This window comes from Tachyglossus aculeatus, chromosome 9 (assembly GCF_015852505.1).
Source record: "Tachyglossus aculeatus isolate mTacAcu1 chromosome 9, mTacAcu1.pri, whole genome shotgun sequence".
Lineage (NCBI taxonomy): Eukaryota > Metazoa > Chordata > Mammalia > Monotremata > Tachyglossidae > Tachyglossus > Tachyglossus aculeatus.
The window spans coordinates 36,401,072-36,421,612 of NC_052074.1; the positions used below are offsets into that span (position 1 = coordinate 36,401,072).

General features: G+C 47.0%; 1 protein-coding gene across 4 annotated transcripts in view; it reads left to right on the plus strand.

Moving 5' to 3' along the window:
- The first annotated feature begins 542 nt into the window (after nucleotides 1-542).
- The window catches only part of CCNT2 (cyclin T2), a 32,651-nt gene continuing 12,652 nt past the window's right edge, over nucleotides 543-20,541 (plus strand). For 2 of the 4 annotated variants that reach the window (XM_038750804.1, XM_038750805.1), the window contains exons 1-5: nucleotides 543-721; nucleotides 919-1,000; nucleotides 12,737-12,859; nucleotides 13,878-13,938; nucleotides 20,125-20,187. In XM_038750804.1, coding sequence (XP_038606732.1) covers nucleotides 564-721; nucleotides 919-1,000; nucleotides 12,737-12,859; nucleotides 13,878-13,938; nucleotides 20,125-20,187 — 487 coding nt within the window. In that variant the 5' untranslated portion in view covers nucleotides 543-563. Of the gene's footprint in view, nucleotides 722-918; nucleotides 1,001-5,264; nucleotides 5,292-7,071; nucleotides 7,126-12,736; nucleotides 12,860-13,877; nucleotides 13,939-20,124; nucleotides 20,188-20,541 lie in introns of all 4 variants that reach the window. The other 2 variants (XM_038750801.1, XM_038750802.1) reach the window with 2 other exon arrangements.

Below are 20,541 nucleotides of genomic sequence, written 5' to 3' on the forward strand. Positions count from 1 at the left end.
GGCTCACAGTCTAAAAGGGGGAGACAGAGAACAAAACCAAACATGCTAACAAAATAAAATAAATAGAATAGATATGTACAATTAAAATATATAGAGTAATAAATATGGACAACCATATATACATATATACAGGTGCTGTGGGGAAGGGAAGGAGGTAAGATGGGGGGATGGAGAGGGGGCACATAGTAAGCGCTCAATAAATACGATTGATGATGATGATGGGCGCTCAATAAGGAGGATTGATTGACAGGAGCTGGTCACCGCCCGCCTCAGGGTGGGCCTCGGGTTGCCGGGCGGGGCCGCGGCTGCCGTCTCCAGGCAACGCCCTCCCCCGACGGCCGCGCGCGCGCGGCATTGTGGGCCCGCGCGCGCGCGCGCTCGCGCTCGGAGCCCGCGAGAGCGGCGGCGTGACGCAGCCCGGAGAGCTGCGCGCGCCGCCGGGCGCGACGCTGTGACGCGCGTGCGTGCGTGCGTGCGTGGCGCGCGGGGCGCAGAGAGGGAGGCCGGGCGGGCGGGCGGGCGGGGGGAGGGAGGGAGGAGGAGGAGGAGGAGGAGGAAGTGTCATGGCGTCGGGCCGCGGAGCCTCTTCTCGCTGGTTCTTCAGCCGGGAGCAGCTGGAAAACACGCCGAGCCGCCGCTGCGAGGTGGAGGCGGACAAGGAGCTGTCCTATCGCCAGCAGGCCGCCAATCTCATCCAGGACATGGGGCAGCGCCTCAACGTGTATCCTCCGTGCGCCGGGACACCCGCCCCCCACCCCCCCCCCCCGCCTCGGGCCTAGTCGGCGAACATGGCGCCGCCGCCGCCGCCTGTGAGGGGGCGGGGAGGGGGATGAGGGGGACGAGGGGGACGGGGCGGGTCGGGACGGGTCCGCGAGTCGCCCCCCGCCTGGCCACCGCTTTCCTCAACCGCCCTCCCAGCTCTCAGCTCACCATCAACACCGCCATTGTGTACATGCACCGGTTTTACATGCACCACTCCTTCACCAAGTTTAATAGAAACGTAAGTATCGGGAGCCGCCGGGCCTCGGCCGGGTCGCAGCGCCTTCTTTGGCCGAAATCCCCAATCAGTCAGCGCTCAGAACATCGTCATCAATCGTATTTAGGGAGCGCCTACTATGTGCAGAGCACTGTGCTGAGCGCTTGGGAAGTACAAATTGGCAACATAGAGAGACGGTCCCCACCCAACAGTGGGCTCACGGTCTAAAAGGACAGTGCTCAGCGCTTAGAACAGTGCTTTGCACCTAGTAAGCGCTTAATAAAATCAATCGTATTTAGGGAGCGCTTACTGTGTGCAGAGCACTGGACTAAGCGCTTGGGAAGTACAAATTGGCAACATAGAGAGACGGTCCCTACCCAACAGTGGGCTCACGGTCTAAAAGAACAGTGCTCAGCGCTTAGAACAGTGCTTTGCACGTAGTAAGCGCTTAATAAATGCCATTAAAAAAATCAGTCATATTTAGGGAGCGCTTACTGTGTGCAGAGCACTGGACTAAGCGCTTGGGAAGTACAAATTGGCAACATAGAGAGACGGTCCCTACCCAACAGTGGGCTCACGGTCTAAAAGAACAGTACTCAGCGCTTAGAACAGTGCTTTGCACGTAGTAAGCGCTTAATAAATGCCATTAAAAACAGTCGTATTTAGTGAGCGCTTACTGTGTGCAGAGCACTGGACTAAGCGCTTGGGAAGTACAAGCTGGCAACATAGAGAGACGGTCCCTACCCAACAGTGGGCTCACAGTCTAAAAGAACAGTGCTCAGCGCGTATAACAGTGCTTTGCACGTAGCGCTTAATAAATGCCATTTAAAAAAATCAGTCGTATTTAGTGAGCGCTTACTGTGTGCGGAGCACTGGACTAAGCGCTTGGGAAGTACAAGTCCCTCCACCAGTGCTTCGGCGCCCACCGGCTCCCCTTTCAAACGCAGAAGAGGGCGAAACTGCGCTTACGCTGCCTGATTTAAGCCCCCGAAAATAGAGAACTACAAAAGAGAAGCAGCGTGGCTCGGTGGAAAGAGCCCGGGCTTTGGAGTCAGGGGTCATGGGTTCGAATCCCAGCTTCGCCAAATGTCTGCTGTGTGACGTTGGGCGAGTCACTTCACTTCCCTTGGCCTCAGTTCCGTCATCTGTAAAATGGGGATGAAGACTGTGAGCCCCTCGTGGGACAACCTGATCACCTTGTACCTACCCCAGCGCTTAGAACAGCAATTTGCACATAGTAAGCGCTTAACAAATACCAACATTATTATTATTCTCTGAGCCTCAGTTACCTCATCTGGAAAATGGGGGTTATGACTGTGAGCCCCACGTGGGACAACCTGATCACCTTGTATCCCCCCCAGCGCTTAGAACAGTGCTTTGCACATAGTAAGTGCTTAACAAATGCCATTATTATTATTATTATTAAAAGATTGGCTGCCCCCCGAACCAGTCTAAGCTATAAACCTTCCCCCCAAACTCTGCGTTTGGGGTTTGGAAGGAGGGCTGACAAGGCACAGGGCGCGAGAGTCTGCCCACCCAGCATTTTGTATCACTTAAGACAGAGTGGATTCGTGGAACTTTCCGGGATGCTGGGTTTTGATTTGATTTTGTGAATGGTTGATTGGTTTCGTTGCATGAGAAGGTTAACTTCTTGAGAAGTGATAATCAATCGTATTTATTGAGCGCTTAGTGTGTGCAGAGCACTGTAGTAAGCGCTTGGGAAATACAAGATGGCAACATATAGAGACAGTCCCTACCCAACAGTGGGCTCACAGTCTAAAAGATTGATAATGAAGGCAATCAATCAGTAGCGTTTATTGAGAGCATGCTATGTGCAGAGCACTGTACTGAATGCTTAGGAGAAAGAACACTTTTAGGCTTCAAAGGCCAAGTGAAAAAATATTTTTTCCCATTTTAAAGTTGCTTAGCAATATCCATTTCTGACTCGTAAGTCGGATCTCGTCGTAGGTTATTGTAGATGCCACAAGTTTCCAAACTAGTGGTTTTCAATAAAGGGTAGCAGATTTAAGTTACTGTGTAGAAAAAATACGAATTTTTATTCCACCGAATATTGCGCTAAGTACTTTTCAGTGTTCATACGAAGTCTCATCTGTTAGGAAGTATATGCATAGCAGGTATCTAAGGGATTCCCGGGTGGTAGTTCCAAAACAAAAATACAATTAGTGGGATTTTTGTTTTTCCATCCGCTAAAAAGAAAACAGTAGTTGACCTGTCCAGGGATTCTACTTTAGCCCTTCTTCATTTCCCAAGTGCCTTCGGGAATTTCTTCTCCTAGCGAGGCTATGTGAAAGCCTCTGGAGAGGTGGACAGGTGATTTGCACCAGACTGATTACAGGTCTAAAATCATCACACATTAATTTGCCACCAAATCAAGCCTGACAGATTTTAAATTGTAGTATTTAAGCACTTACTCTGTGCCAAGCACTGTACTTAAGCCCTGGGACTTATCAAGCTAATCAAGCAGGACACAGTCCCTGTCTCACATAGGGATCACGGTGTAAGGGAGAATGGAGAACAGCTATCGAGTCCTCATTTAAAGAGGAGGAAACCGAAGCGCAGAGAAGGTAAGTGACTTCCCCTAGGTCACGCAACAGGTAAGTGGAGAAGGCAGGATTAGAACTCAGATCTCATGAAGCCCAGGCTCTATCCACTATGCCATGCTGCTTTTTTTTTTTAAAGAGCACTTAGCACATTCTTTTTTGTAATAAAAGTCACTGCAGTAGGATCCTTTTTTGCTTTTAACAGTAGCATGAGAAGCAGCGTGGTGTAGTGGAAAGAGTACAGGCCCGGGACCCAGAAGACCTGGGTGCTAATCCTGGTTCTGCCGCTTGCCTGCCATGTAACCTTGGGGAAGTCACTTAGGTCACTTAGCTTCTCCGTGCTTGTTTCCTCATCTGTAGAATGGAAATTTCGTACCTCTTCCTCCTTTATCTCTGAACCCCTTGTTGAGTGTCCAACCTGATTTGTATCTGCTCCAGTGCTCAGCACAGTGCTTGGCACATGGTGAGTGCTTAATAAGTATCGTAATGATTAACATCTCATCAGTACATAACAGCCCACTGCACAAATCTGCAAGCCTTAAAACTATCTTGGTCTCTAAAACCCACCTCCCCAGTCAAGTGATAGCTCAGCAAAGGTTCTTGTAACCAGTCCCTGGTCTCCCCATTGTTCTGGCCATTCACAAGCTTCCCCATCCCCACCCCACCCCAGCCTGAGGATCTGGATCACCGCAAGTGGGTGATGGAGAGTTTTGAGAAAAGTCAAGCAGTCCCACCGTTGTGGAATGCAAAACAATTTTTCCTTAAAAATTGCTGAAGACTAACTCACTTGTAAGGAGTTGGGGTGTGCAGCTCCTCTGAGGCCTCTAATGGGGAGCCGGGAGGTGAGGGGGAGGCCCCTGAGGCCACTGTGGGGAGGCAGCGACGGAGTCTGTGGCCTTCGAGTTGGCCTGTTTTCTAAGCCAGGCTCTGCTGTTGAGTCTTCTGCAGGAACATTTTCCCCCTTTTTGGCCCGCCTTTGCCACCTCGATAGGGCAGTTTCAGGCAAACAGTGGTTAAGTTTCGAGCACAACCTTGGTGGTCCATCGAGGATGCGGCAACTTCAAACAAACAGTGGTTAAGTTCTGGGTACAACTTGGTGCAAATCCCAAGGAGTAGACTCCTAGCTTCCAAAGTTCTCAGGTGCCATTTCAGATGTGGATTGGAGCCAGCAGCCAGGTCCTGTCTCATTTTTTGAAGAATGAAGCGATTTAACATTTTGTAAGTGGAGGCTTGGTGGTCACAATACTTAAAATTTGAGAGTAATTTCTTACTTTGGAGTTTTAAATGGTAACACATTACCGCTTCACTCAGTCACTCGGTTGTATTTATCGAGGGCTTACTGTGGGAGGAGAAACTGAAGTAAGCAATCAATCCGTGGTATTTGAGTGCTTACTATGTGCAGAGCACTGTACTAAGTGCTTGGGAGAGTATAGTGCAGTTAGCAGACAAGGAACTTACAATCTATCTGGGCGGGGGGAGGGGGGGCTAAAATAAATGACAGATAGAAGGGGCTACAGGGTTTCAAGATCTATACATTAGTATCGTGGTGGGGGGGATGGAATGGTTGTGAGTACCAAGGTACTGTGGGGGTGAGGGTTCAACTTCAGTCACCACTTTTTTGTAACTGCTATGATTATAACAGCAAAAGTGGTATTAATATTGGTAATGATGCGCAGGCGTCAGGTGCACTACCTCACTTTTTTATCTTTTTTTTCCTATTCTTTTAGGGTGAAGGGGGTGGTCTCAAAGTGAATGTGAGTCACTTTTTTAAATTCATACTCCCCCAAACCATCTGGAGGATTCCTAACATAGACTTGGTTATGGCTGAAGGACAAGTTAAGTTTTAGAAAAATGAGTCTTCAGGTCAATCATCTAACTGAAAAGTGAATTTCTTTTAGGAACAAACACTATCTAAAATGTATGCAGAGACAAGAGATACTTGGTTTACAGTGGCTTTGTTTAAATCCATGAAAACATAAAAATTCAAGGTCACCCCCTTAATGAAAAATCACTCAACGGACATTGTTTTCCAGACCTGCACTAGGTGACCTACACCCAGTGAATCTACTCCTGAGGCCTCATTGTCATCTCTCCCACTGCCACCCTCTTGCTCTCACCCTCCTTCCTCCTGCCTGGGACTCCTGACAAACTGCAGCTCTTCTCACCTTTAGAATCCTTCTGGAGTCACATCTCAAGGAGGCCATCCCTGCTTAATATCTCATCTTCCTGGCCTGTACTGCCACTTCAATGCAAATGCCACACCTAAGTCGTCAGGACCTCCCAATAATAATAATAATAATGGCATTTGTTAAACGCTTTCTATGTGCCACGCACTGTCCTAAGCGCTGTTGGGGGGAATACAAGTTAATCAGGTTGCCCTACGTGGGGCTCACAGTCTTCATCCCCATTGTACAGATGAGGTAACTGAGTCACAGAGAAGTTAAATGACTTGCCCAAAGTCACACAGCTGACAAGTGGCGGAGCCAGGTTTAGAACTCACGACCTCTGACTTCCAAGCCCGTGCTCTTTCCACTGAACCGTACTGTTTCGCAAAGCATCTATAGGCATCTTTGTACATGTTTTGCATATTCATCCTACCTGTAATTTACTGTAGTGTCTCTCTTCCTCCCGGTTCCCCCACCCCAATGTCATAGGTACTACCAGTTCAAACACTTATCTTATCCTGCCTTGATTACTGCATCATCCTCCTTGCTGACCTCCCTGCCTCCTGTTTTTCCCCACTCCAGTCCATACTTCATTCTGCTGCCCAGATCATTTTTCTAAAAACTTCAGTCCATGCTTCCCCGCTCCCTAGGAACCCCCAGTTGTTTCCCCTCCATATCAAAGAGAAACTCTTTACCATTGACTTTAAACCACTCAATCACCTTGCCCCCTCCTATCTCCGCTGATTTCCTACTACAACCCAGCACGCTCACTTGGCTCCTCCAGTGCCAACCTACTTACTGTACCGTGGGCTCATCTATCTCGCTTCCCACATCCTCCTGTGGCCTGGAACTCCCTCCCCCTTCATATCCAACAGACTATCAGTCTCCCCACCTTCAAAACCTTATTTACAATCCCATCTCCTCCAAGGTGGTATGAGGCTAAGCCTCATTTCCCATACTCCCTCTTCCTTCTGTCTTGCCCTTGTACATGGCTTTGTACCCCTTAAGTACTTGATATCCACTCCAACTTCAGCCCTGCAGCACTTGGGTACATATCTGAATTATTTTAATGTCTGTCTCCTCCTCCAAACTATAAGTTCCTTGTGGGCAGAGAACATGTCTGCCAACTATGTTATAGAGTACTCTCCCATGCACTTAGTACAGTGTTCTGCACACAGTAAGTGCTCAATACATTCCACTAATTGGTTAGGTGCTCAGTTAGGTACTGTTGATTGGTAGGGCAGAAGTAATTGGGGTTCAAAGCACCGCCCCAGAGCTGATTTTGAAGGAACGTACCAAGCCAGAGCCATCTCCCCCACAACACTTCTTGCCTTTGATTCAGATTTGAATTTTTCTCTCCAAATCTCAGGCTCTACAACGGTGTTGTTCTCCTTGGGAACTGCCCAGCAGAATCCTGCTCTCTGTAAGAGTGCTGACTTTCCAGGTGGCTTTGGTAGAAATCATTTGAGCACTTTTGTGTGTCTTCATTTCAATATTTATTGGTTATTTTACTATGGTGGTAACTACTCTGCACCAAGCACTGAGCTAAATTCAGGGGTAAATGCAAGATAATCTGGATGCAGTCCCTCCTTTACAGTTCATTTAATTAATCAGCTGTTTCACCTTGACTTATTTGTCCTGCTTTCTGCTGTTTCTTTGTTATTAGTCCTCCTTTCATTATCTGGAAGTAATTTCTTTTTGTCTCCTTCCATTAAATTATAAGCCACTTGAGTCAGTCCTCCAATTCAGGTATTTGGTGTTTACTGTGTGCAGAGCGCCATACTAAATGCTTGGGAGCATATAATGCAGTGTGAGGGCAGGGAACTTGGGTCATGCTACTGTTAAACTTTCCCAAGTGCTTAATACTTTGCTCAGCACTAATGGGGCATTCAGTACATGCCAGTATTGTATGGGACAGTGATACCAGGGTCCCTTAGAAAGTAGGTTGTTGGATATAGGAGCTGAAATGAAATGGGCCATCATGGTGTAGGTAAATTTTCCCAATTTACCAGGAAGGGGAGAATTTGCATTTGGCAAATAAGTCAGGGAACCTTTGGTTAGAGTGACAGTTGTTCAAGTTTTATGTGGATAAGGTGCATCTTCTCTTTTGGTTCCTGTTTTATACTGGTATTAGATAATCAAAAAATTAGAAAACAAAAATGAGGCCATTTGGGCCGGTTAGGGTTTTCACTTTGCCATGCGAAGCCGATTTTGTGTGGTTACTTGAACTCTTTCCATTGTCCAAACTAAGCTAGGCCAGTTAGGCTAGCTAAATTTGCAAGATTAGTTTTGGGTGATGTCACAAAGGTGAGGGTTCCTTTGATTGGAATTGTGAGTATTCTCAATCAGTCTGGTATTTATTGAGCGCTTATTGTGTGCAGAGCACTGTACTAAGCGCTTGGGCGAGGACAGTTCTCCTGGAAGACACGTCAGTTGAGAATGCTTCTGGTGCGTTTCCCTTTTGGCGCCATCAGCATTTGAGCACATATCTGGTTGGACACCATCCCTGTCCCACCCAGACCTTACAACCAAGCATGTCCCCATTGTATCCATGAAAAACCTGAGTCCCAGGGGGGTGAAGTGACTTGTCCCAGGTCACACAGGACAAGTCACACAGGAACTCCCATTGCAGAGCCGGAACTAAAACCCTGGGTCTCCTCCCAGGCCGGAGTTTTTTCCACCAGGTCCCACTGCTTATGAGTTCGGCAGCACTTGCTATTGGGAAACTTTGCCTTTGGCCTTAAATTATATTTTTATTCTCAGTCCAGAGTGGTTTTCTAATAGAAGGTTTGGTTGAAGAGAATCAGTCCATTTCCCCCTTTATTCTCCCCTCCCTCAACCCCATGGCCCTTACATAACCTTTATTTGTTTATGTTGATGTCTGTCTCCCCCTCTAGACTGTAAGCTCTCTGTGGGCAGGGACTGTGTCTACCAACTCTTATATTGTACCCTCCCAGCGCTTGGCATAGTGCTGTGCACACAAGCAAGCACTCAATAAATACAATTGATTGATTAATTGATTCAGTAGTGTGTATTTTCAGCGCATAAAGTCCTTTCAGATAACACACCTGATTTTCAATTCTTGGCCAAGGAAACTGCTATCATAGTAGAGGGAACTGCTACAAAATCGAATTTTCTAACCTGCAACTTTTTTGCTCCTGGAAGCTTAGGGAGGGAATAAACAATGAGGGAGGGAAAAGGTTTGCCCAAGGCTGTAGCCATGGAACTGTTGTCCCAAAGCACCCTGAATTGGCTGGACCGTCGGCCTTCTTCAGGGTTAGTGGAGGAAGCAGAGTTGTGACCTCCCAGCTATGAGCTTCCCCCAAGAGAGCCCCACTGGCCAACTGCACTCCTGCAGTTAGACATTGTGAAGGTCACAAATTAAACGCTTGCCCAAACCTATCGCTCGTTGGCTGTTATCAGCAGCATTCTTTCCCTGACCTTGCCCCTTTTTCTCCCTGGAGCCAGCTTGCTATCTTCTGACTTTGTCCTTTTAAGGGCCAGCTCCAGAAATTTCTACTAAAAGGAGGCGCTCGAGTGTCTTCCCGATGAAGACGTTGGACATAGGTGGGGAGTATTTGGATGGGACTGGGCCTCCCAACTTGCCCCGATTTGCATGAAAACCTCGTGATATTTGAAACTGTGGTGGGGGTAATTTGCCAGTTTTCTCACTTAAAACCCAAAGCCGTTGCTTCAGTTGCGATGTCAGCAGTATACCGCCTGCAGAATGCGAGCTCTGTGCCTAATTAGGGCACTTTTCTTTCTCCCCTTCCCTCCTCTGGCTCTGGGAGAAAGCAGGGTCCCCTTCCTGTCCCCCTTCCAACTGTCTTCACCTCCTCCCATGCCATTACTTTTCTAAAAAAACCTGCCTTGTGCATGTAAGCTGCCTCCCCATAGAAGCAAGTCTTAGTCCGAGTCCCAGTGCACATTCCCAGAAAGGGGTTTTATGCCTTTCGGGCCATCCCACGGAATGCCTAGGCCTTAGGAGATATCCCAGAGGGTACTTTGGAGACAAAGTTTTAGGAAAAGACCCTCGTGCATCTCTTTCACTCCAGAGCCGGACTGCTCTTAAATTGTATTCCTGTGTGGGGTTGTACTTCCTCACTGGATTGTAAGTACCTCAAGGGCAGGAATGGGCTTGTCTCTTTCCTTTGTAATTGCTCACAGGGGGTGTGGTGTGGGCACTGAGGAAGTATTGTTACTGATGGATGGGGCACTTAACTGTGGTACCAGCTTGGCCAAGGGGAAGAGTCCTGCCTCAGTAAAGGGTAAGCTACTTCACTCAGAACTCGTAATTGAGTCGGAGCCTTGGGAAGCAGGCTTGGGGCGGCCCTTAGAGGGTAGAAGGGCATCATCTCCTTACTGTGTGTCCACCTCAGCCCTTACTGGAGAGAGAATGTCCCTGGAGACGTCACCTGAGTGCTCAAAGTCCTGACGAGCTCTCCTGGCAAAATAACAAGAAGAAAGGGCACTGCTTAGTTTGCTGAACAGCCTGAAAGGCGGGCGAGCAAAAGCTCAGCCCAAGGGCCCGCGCCCACCTCGAGCTGGGTATGAACAGGAGCAAGAGTGCAGTTGTTGCAGTGGCCTCTACATATACCCGCACACATGCCAAAGCCCTTCCCTGGCCCTTCTCCTTTCCACCTCTTCCCTTTTCCTAAAGGAGTGCAGGAAAACTGTCAGGGAGGTTGTAAATCTTGGGACCCACTCTGTCAGGCAGTGCTGTCACCAGGCCTGCCGCTCTGGCGGTGTACCCCATCCTTCTCGGCCAATTCCCCAGCTGCCAGGAGAGGAGGTTCTGGCCCAACAGTCCGGGCCAGAGGCCTTGTGCAGACCTGAGGGTCTGCTCTTTGCGGCCTCTAGATTGAGCACCAGGATTTATGTAGGGTTGCTCTTCCTCCAGGGCCCTGTGGGCCTTGACCTGCTGGAATCGGCCGCCCCTATGATGGGAGAATTCAGCTTTGACAACGGCAGCTTATTCCCATTGGGGGTGGACCTTAATTTATCCTGAAGAAGGCCCCTCCTCATCAGCGAATCAGTGTGCTTGCTGAGAGAGGACAGTCTCCTCTTGTGGGTTTTCCTGAGGCGGCATGTCCTTTGTCCAGACCCTGTAATAAAGCCAGTAATTTCCATTCAGGAATCAATTTCTCTAGATAACAAGTTATAGACTTCAGCTCATTTGACTTGCGTTCGGCACACCAGAGCTGCTGTTTGAATTAGGGCTGTACCACTCTGACCGAAGAAGGTTCTCGCAGCCTTCCTCAGTGGACGGGAAAAGTGAGGTACTGCTGTATGAACTCAGAGATGAGTGTGTTTGACTGGTGCCTGGATATCTGGCCAGTTCCCGGCAGCCCGATCCCACAGGGCCTTAAAGCAGCAGATAGTAATAATAATAATGTTACGGTACTTTTTAAGCGCTTACTATGTACCAAGCGCTGTTCTAAGCACTGGGGTAGATACAAGCTAATCAGATTGCCCCCTGCGGGGCTCACAGTCTTAATCCTCATTTTACAGATGAGGTAACTGAGATGCAGAAAATTTAAGTGGCTCGCCCAAGGTCACACAGCAGACAAGTGGTGGAGCTAGGATTAGAACCCATGTCCTCTAACTCCCAAGCCCAGGCTCTTGTCACTAAACCACGCTGCTGTGGGCTCGGCCCACCTTGGTGTCTTTTAAACACTATCACTGCTACTGCTACCTCTGAATTATTTTACCACGTGGCCGTTTGTCAGCTCCGGAGAGGTGCTTGGCCAGCCTGTGTATGTCCCATCATCTTCCCTTGCAGCCCTGCCCGGGATGGCTGGCCTAGCAACCAACATTTGTGTTACCCTTTGTTTTTTTCCATCCATCCTCGGAGGAAGCCGCAGTTTGGCTCCTACCGTGGAAATCACCATGGATTTTATAGCTCTATGGCATTGCCATCTAGCCACCCATCCCCGAGAAACTTGCCACAGAATTCTTTTTTTTTTTTTCCATAGAGAACATCGGCCAGGATATATTGCCACTAACCATTGTTGGGCCTGAACTGTTCAGTTGACAGTGCAGCCAGTTCTCCCAGGGCACAAGGGAAATCCGGCCTGGTGCCTGTCCTCTGACTACACACGTGTGGCCAGGATGTATCTTCGTCGTAGGGCACTGAGTCCGGGCAAGTTTGTGAAGTTGACTGAGAGGTCCCCAGTTCCCTAACCGTGTCCATTCTGGTGGAGGGTGCGGTGAAAATCCCTGTAGGCCTACCTCAGGGTGTGCCTGGGAACCCTGTTCCTTCCATCCTTATTGCTGGAGAACAGGGTACTCTGTACCATCCCATCCTCTCTGCTCCCTGCCCAGGTCAGTTGCAAAGGGGAAGCCTTTTGACTGGTTCTCACAAAACTGACGTATTTGGAATCTTTTCACTTTCAGAAATAATGTTGAAATACAAAACACTTTTCACCTTAGTCTTTTAAAACTATCCTATGTTTCATCAAAGTCAATGTAGCAGTAGAATTAGACCAGAATAATTTCATCAGTGCTTAAAACAGTGCTTTACACATAGAATGCGCTTAACAAATACCATCATTATTATTGAAAACTTTTTGGTTGGTGGGGGCGGGGTGGAGGGGTGTGTCTGTGTGTGTGTGTGTGTGTGTGTGTGTGTGTGTGTGTGTGTACCATTGACCATTTTAAATTGTGCTTGTGGTATTTTATTTTTTTTAGCTGATGAAGTGGTTTACTCTAAAAAGTAAAATGTCAAAAAGAACAAAAATTGATACAATATAGGCTTCCCCTCAACAAGCCTTCCTTGCTACATTTTTCATGCATTTCCTGATGTTGCCCTCCTGGGTCTCTATGAATTTGTCTAAAATGATACATGCAAGGAGAAGCAATTCAAAGGATTAAACTCAGATGATGCTGATACACACTATTAGGTTTTGAAGAACCCTGTGGTGGTCACATTGCTGCCCTTACATCTCAGACCCTATATTTCCCTAAAGATTAGTGGTTTTCTATGAATTTTAAAGCTTCTCTGAACAAGAGATTTTTTTTTTATTTCCATGCAGATAATATCACCCACTGCTTTATTTTTGGCTGCAAAAGTGGAAGAACAGCCCCGAAAACTTGAACATGTCATCAAGGTGGCACACGCATGTCTCCAACATCAAGAGCTGGACACAAAGAGTGATGTATGTGCTGGGCTTGGAGTGGGTTACTGGGCTGCATTTTTATTGGGTCTGTAGTGCCCATGTCCACGTTGCTGTTACCATCTGGGCCTCGGCCCCACGAGGTGTGGCAGCAACTGCCATTTAAATGTGACCCCTTATTTATGGTTTGCCTCTGCCGCCACCCTGAGTGTGTGGTGTCTCTCCTTCGGCAACCTGGTGAGGAAGGGGAGAACTCCTTTGCCAGTACAAGCCAGAAATGGTAACTCCTGGGTTTACCAGGTTTTCAGAAAAGGTGAAAAAGGGGCCCCAAATCAGTCAATCAATCAATCAGTCGTATTTATTGAGCGCTTACTGTGTGCAGAGCACTGTACTGAGTGCTTGGGAAGTACAAGTTGGCAACATATAGAGACAGTCCCTACCCAACAGTGGGCTCACAGTCTAAAAGACCAAATGACCTTACATTCTTTGTCTGATTCTTATTCCTCGTTTTAGAAGTTGAGTAGGAACCAGCATTGCCTGCTTTGCACGTAATCTATCAATACTAGGTTTGTACTGTGCATCACAGCTCTGAAGTGGAAAGGCAGCAGACATTTTCTGCTTTCAGCCTCATGAACTTTCCCAAGTTGAGTTCTAACTTCAGAACCTCATTTCCTAGTCTTTCTGTGGTTCATTCATTGAACCTCAGAAGAGCTGAGATGAGTTAGCCCGAAAGAATGAATTTTTCACTCATTTAATTTCCATCAGGCTGGCCTCTGCAGGGGCACATGGGGCCTGGGAGGCCGGAGGGCTTGAGTTCCTTCTGGGGGGATTGAAAGAAAAGCTACTGGTGTGTCTGGCCTCAGCTGTGGGGAAAACCTCCCCACTTAGCCTAATGACATGGAGAGCACAGAGAGCACAGACTGGTGGGTGGGGAAAGATGTTCAGGCTCCCTCACCTGCAGATATGCGATTGTTGAGTTTTTCCAAGTTCCTTCAAAGAGCTCTGTAATTGTAAAAGAAAATAGTTACAGTTATTTACAGTAACTGTGTTTTCACTGCAGGCATACCTTCAGCAAGCTCAAGAATTAGTTATACTTGAAACAATAATGCTACAAACCCTAGGTATGTATTTGGCATGTCATTTTAAAACCATTGTACGCATTCAAGAAAACCCCTAAAATCAATCAATGGCATTTTTTGAGCACTTCCTGTGTGCAGAGCACGATACTAAGCGCTTGGGAGAGTGCAGTAAACTAGAGTAGATAAACACAATCTCTGTCCTCGAGGAGCTTATAAACTTAGAGGCTAAAGCAAGTATTTCTACTGGAGCATGAGATTGGGGTATAACATTCCTGCCCTTGAGAGAATGGGGCAAGAGTTCCCATAGTTGGGCTGCAATTTGGCTGTAACCTGGCACTGATTGGAGCTCTGACCAGAATGTGGTTTCAGTTGCATTGCTGTTCTTTGTATTTTATTAATATTGCAGATGGAGCCAATTGCAAGTATTAAAAAAAGTTGTTTACTAGAAACTTGATTTTAAGCGATGAAAGTTGGTTTCCCATGAGTTGCTAAAGAGCACTGTTATGTGTCCCTCCTGTGGGACTTGGGGATAATACCTGCTTTTCCCTATCTCACAGAGGGGTTATAAGGATGAAAATGAGATAAGCAGTGGAAAATAAGTGCTGTTTCAAATTTAAGGTGATAGATTTATTATTCAGCACTATATTTCCCTATCTAACAGAGGGGTTATGAGGACAAAAATGAAATAAGCTGTGGAAAATAAGTGCTGTTTCAAATTTAAGGTGGTATATTTCTTATTCAACAATATTGTATATCCTACTCTCCCACTTAGTACACAGTTAGGGCTTAAGAAATGCCATTGATTGACAGAGAAACGGTAAAGTACAGCACATCTCCTTTAAAGCAGGTGCTGCGTTTTTGGAAAGACTGATGTGGTATTTCATGTGTTTTGATCCCTTGCTTGCATGCGCACACAACTGTGTCTCCCAACATCGTATCAAGTTGTGTCAACACAGGTGCACGTTTGTGTGTATAAGAGAGAGAGAGAGCTAATGGTACAAAGCCGTTTTCCTCATCTTCCCTCTTTCCTGCAGTCAGATCAGGGTGTGGCTGCCTAACACCCAGGTGACAAAGGCCCGGGTTCATACTTTTTACAATTCAAAAGTTGCCTGCCTTCACACCTACTCAGACCCTGCTTTCTTCTAGGATCACATCAACCCAGGCTATTTTCTCCTATTCATTGGCCTCTTGACTCCCAAGGTCCCAAGGACAGTTCAGCCAGTTCAGACAGGTTCTAATCCCTGCCTTTTCACTCTCACTTTTCACTTTCCATCCAAGGACAATTCAACCATTTCCTCTGGGTATCGGAAGCTTCCCTTCATCCTTGACCTGTTTGTGACTCAGTTGCTCCTCCTCCTCACTATCACTGAAACCTGGCTCTCCCCAGGTGACAGTCTCCCCTGCTACTCTCTCCAGAGGGGCCCTCATCTTCTCCCACTCCCTCAGACTCACTGGAAAAGGAGGAGAGGGCAGGGTTATGTTAGGGTTATGTTATATGTTGCCGACTTGTACTTCCCAAGCGCTTAGTACAGTGCTCTGCACACAGTGCTCAATAAATATGATTGAATGAATGAATGAGGAGATATTGGCTTCCTTCTCACGCCACTTTTGCACCATTCCACCTCCTCCATCCCTTTCTTTCCCTTCCTTTGAATCCTATATCATCTGCCTCTACCACTTCAGATTCTAGTAACGGTCATCTACTACCCCTTCTCTCACATTTCTTCTGTCTTTCTCCAAACCCACACTGGTCCTTGGGGACTTCAGTATCAACGTACATGTTCCTGATCATCGTCCGGACCTCCTTCTATCACTCCTCAACTCTGCTGACCCCCTGCTGCTCCCTACTTCGCCCACTCACCAAAGTGGGCACACACTCAATCTCATCATCTCTTACCACTTGCACAGTCTCTACCCTCACCAACTCTGAAATCCCTCTATCTGACTTCCTCACTTACCTCCTCCCTGTAAATCTGTTCTATTCCCCCTCAGTGACCTCTGATCTTTTGACCCCATCCAACTTTTTCAATTCATCATACCCCACTTAGTCTCCATTCCTGAACTACCTTCCCTTGATAACCAAATCAATACTTTCAACACCACCCTCTCTATTGAACTGAACTCACTCATTCCCCTAACATTTCATCAATCTTGTACCACTAGCCCACAGCCCTGGATCACCTGCACAGTCCTCCTCCTTGGCTCTTATGCATGAGCTGCAGAGTGCTGCTGGCAGAAATCTAAATATCAGGCCAACTTCGTATACTTCAAGTTTCTCCTTGCATGCTTTAACCCTGCCCTCACCTCTGCCTGGCAGAATTATTTCTCCACCTCTATTGACACCCATGCCCATTGTCCCTGCCAGTTGTTCTAGACATTTAACTCCCTCCTCAGGCCCCCTGTCCCCCCAACTTCCCCATCCCTTTCTCCCAGTGACCTGGCCACCTGCTGTATTAAGTAAATTCTATCAGGCATGAGCTCCCTAAAATCTCCCCTGCCTCTCCCCAGCCCCTCCCCCTCTGACTCCCTCTTCAACTTTCTCATAATAATAATAATAATGATAATAATGGCATTTATCAGTGCTTACTATGTGCAAAGCACTGTTCTAAGCGCTGGGAAGGTTACAAGGTGATCAAGTTGTCCCACGTGGGGCTCACAGTCTTAATCCCCATTTTACAGATGAGGGAACTGAGGCACAGAGAAGTTAAGTGACTTGCCCAAAGTCACACAGCTGACAAGTGGCAGAGCTGGGATTTGAATCCACGACCCCTGATTCCAAAGCCCATGCTCTTTCCACTGAGCCACGCTGCTTTCTCTAATCCTTCCCAGCAGTATCTCTAGAGGAGATCTCCTTCCTTCTCCCAAAATCCACCCCCTCCACCTGCACATACGACCTCATTCCTTTGCACCTTACCAAAACTCTTGTCCCCTCTCCTCCAATTCTCTTCTTGGCCCCCTCCAGTCTGGCTTCCATGCCCTTCACTCCTCAGAAACTGCCTTCTCAGAGGTCACCAATCATCTCCTCCTTGCCAAATCCAACAGTCTCTGCTTCATCCTAATCCTCCCTTCTCCTGGAAACATTATCCAACTGTGGCTTCACTCACACTGTCTTCTCCTGGTTCTCTTACTTCTCTGGCCATTCATTTTCAGTCTCCTTCACAGGCTCCTCCTCTGCTTCCCACCCGCTAACTGTGGGAGTCCCTCAGGTTTCAGTTCTGGGTCCCCTTCTATTCTCCAAGTACGCCTCTCCTGGATAGCTCATTCACTCCTATGGCTTCAATTACAAACTCTATGCGGATGATACCCAAATCTACATCTCCAGCTCTGATCTCTCTCTGCAGTTTCACATTTCCTTCTGCCTTCAAGTCATCTCTACTTGGATGTCCTCCCATCATCTCAAGTTTAACATGTCCAAAACAGAACTCCTTATCTTCCCACCCAAACCCTGTCCTCCCCCTGACTTGCCCATCACTGTAGATGGCACCACCATTCTTCCTGTCTCAAAAGCCGATAACCTCGGCATTATTCTTGATTCCTCTCTTATTCAACCCACATTTTCAATCCATCACAAAATTCTGTTGGCCCCACCTTCACAACATAGCTAAAATCTGCCCTTTCCTTTCCATCCACACTGCTACCACATTAATACAATTACTTATCCTATCCTGCCTGGATTACTGCATCAGCCTCTTTGCTTTGATTCCTCTCCTATTCAACCCACATTTTCAATCCATCACAAAATTCTGTTGGCCCCACCTTCACAACATAGCTAAAATCTGCCCTTTCCTTTGCATCCAAACTGCTACCACATTAATACAATTACTTATCCTATCCTGCCTGGATTACTGCATCAGCCTCTTTGCTGACCTCCCAGCCTGCTGTGCCTTCCCCACTCCAGTTCGTACTTCACTCTGCTGCTCGGATCATTGTCCTTCAAATATGTTCAGGATATGTCTTCCCATTCCACAAAAAAACTCCTCACCATGGACTCTAAAGCACTCAATCACCTTTCCCCTCCTCCCTCACCTCACTACTCTCCTACTACAACCCAGCCCTCACACTTCACTCCTGTAATGCTAACCTCACTGTGCTTCGATCTCATCTTTCTCTCCGCCAACCCCTTGCCCATGTCCTGCTTCTGCCTGGAATGCCCTTCCTTCTCAAATCTGATAGAAAGTTACCCTTCCTTCAAAGCCTTATTGAAGGCACATCTCCAAGAGGCCTTCCCTAAGTCCCCCTTTCCTCCTCTCCCACTCCATTCTGCATTGCCATGACTTGCTCCCTTTTCTTCTTCCCCCATCCCAGCCCCACAGCACTTACGCACACATCTGTCATTTATTTATATTAATATCTGTCTCCCCGGGCCCTAGACTGTAAGCTCATTGTGGGCAGGGAATGTGTCTGTTGTTGTGTTGTACTCTCCCAAGCGCTTAGTACAGTGCTCTGCACAAAGTAAATGCTCAACAAATACGATTGAATGAAAGAATGACAACATTATCCAATTCCCTAGCAGCCTTCTATTCAAAATGTGTAGTGAAAACCACATTGTGAAGGATCTGGCTAAAGTTCACTTCCAGATCTGGCCATTAAAAGTTTGAAATCAGGCGTTCTTGAATTTTACCCAGTGGAATAGATGACATGGATTATTTCAGCTGTTTTAATAATAATAATAATAATAATAATAATGATGATGGCATTTGTTAAGCGCAGACTATGTGCAAAGCACTGTTCTAGAACCCTCTTATTTCTAAATCTTTATTTCCTGTTGGATAATCCGGAAGTGTGCAGAAATTTGAACAGGTTGTAGGAGAAATGTTTGTATGCTTGGAGTTGGATATTGAAAATCCCTAAATTAAATAAAAATTTATATAATATATAAATATATGTATAAAATCTTATTCATGCATTTGGGAGACATTTCATCCCAGTTTCTGTTATGAGTGAGTTCTCAACCACACTTCTTGGAAAAGTAGAACAAATTAGTGACTATGAAAATGAGGAAAGTTGAGACTTCTTTAGTTGATTGGGCTAATTATCTCTGAGGTTGTATAGTTTATTTCATATTTCATATTCTCTAGATCTCTGGGGTTATATACAGTTGCAGTAGAAAAGTGAATTTGAAATGGGATTTTTTTTTTTTACGATCAATGCCGTGATTCTGAAGTATGGCAGGCACTTTTTTTGTTCGTTTTCAAATCCCTCTCCCTCCTCGAGAGAGTAAACTGCTCTCGACCAGGTGGATGGGTTTGGCCTTCAGAGAGCAGGTGGGGACAGCACCAGAAGAAGCTGCCTTTTTCCAGTGTTTTTCGGCTTCCACTTGGCCCAGCCACCAAGGCTGTGGTGGTTCTCCAACTGTTGAGGACATCTTGAGCTGGTGCTCGTTATTAAAAAAGAGAACAGAGATGTGACCTGTTTTCATTGTGAGAGTGGAGCAGAGGAGGGGTAGGGAGTTTAGGGACAATAAGGATTGGGGAAGACTTCACTTCAGAAAGTCACCAATTTGGGTCTCTTTATGGTTTACCAGTGCTTACTATATGTCAAACACTGTTCTAAGCGCCTGGGGTAGGTACAAGTTAATTGGGTTGGACACAGTCTTTGTCCCGCATGGGACTCACAGTCTGAGTAGGAGGGAGAACGGGAGAACTGAGGCACAGAGAAGCTAAGTGACTTACCCAAGGTTACACAGCAAGTAATTGGCAGAGCCAGGACTAGAACCCAGATCCTCTGACTCCCAGGCCAGTTCTCTTTCCATTAGGCCATGCTGTTTCTCCGTGCTTCGCGGTCCTTTCGACCGTGATTGGAAACTCACATGATTGACAGAGAGCTGGGATGAGCAAGGCTGTGAGTCCAACCCATATAGTAGTAGTATTAGGAGTAATAATAGTTGTAGTTATGGTGTTTAAGCTTTTATAATATGCAGAACACTTTGCTGAGTGCTGGGGGAATAAATTCACGGGTGGAATTAGACATGGTCTCTATCCCTTGTTGGGGCCTCACACAGCTACAGGACCATTCACACCCCTCCCCCAACCCCATCCCCTTGAAATGGGGTCCAGTGGGACAGTAAATTCTCTTGACAACACTTCTCCCCAATGACTTCTCCAGAAGAAAATCGTGACTTTTTAAAAATTACAATAAAAAAATCACGTTTATGGTGTTAAGTAAAAAGGTGTATGTTGAATGGATGTTGAAGTAGTGAGTAATTGGAAACCTTGTTTTCTGTTTCAGGTTTTGAAATCACCATTGAACACCCACACACTGATGTGGTGAAATGTACCCAGTTAGTGAGAGGTCAGTAGCCTCCAGTGACGGGCACCTTCTGAGGATGGTATCAGGACTTAGTAACTGAGAGATGGTGGGGGCCCATCTGATCATCTGGTGGAAAGTAGCACTGCTCCTGGGAGAATGTGTGTGTGTGTCTGTCTCTGTCTCTGTGTGTGTATGTGAGTGCGTGCACGTGCGTGCATGTGAGAGAGCGAGAAGCCAGTTTGCTTCTTGGCCCTCCAGGGCCCAGGCTGGACCTGAGGCAACAGTGATGGCTTGAGACCATCCTCATTACACGCCCCCGCGCAACCCAGGAAAAAACCCCATGGGCTTTGGATAGCAGATGTCCATTCCTTAAATGCTGTGGAAATCTTTGTCCTT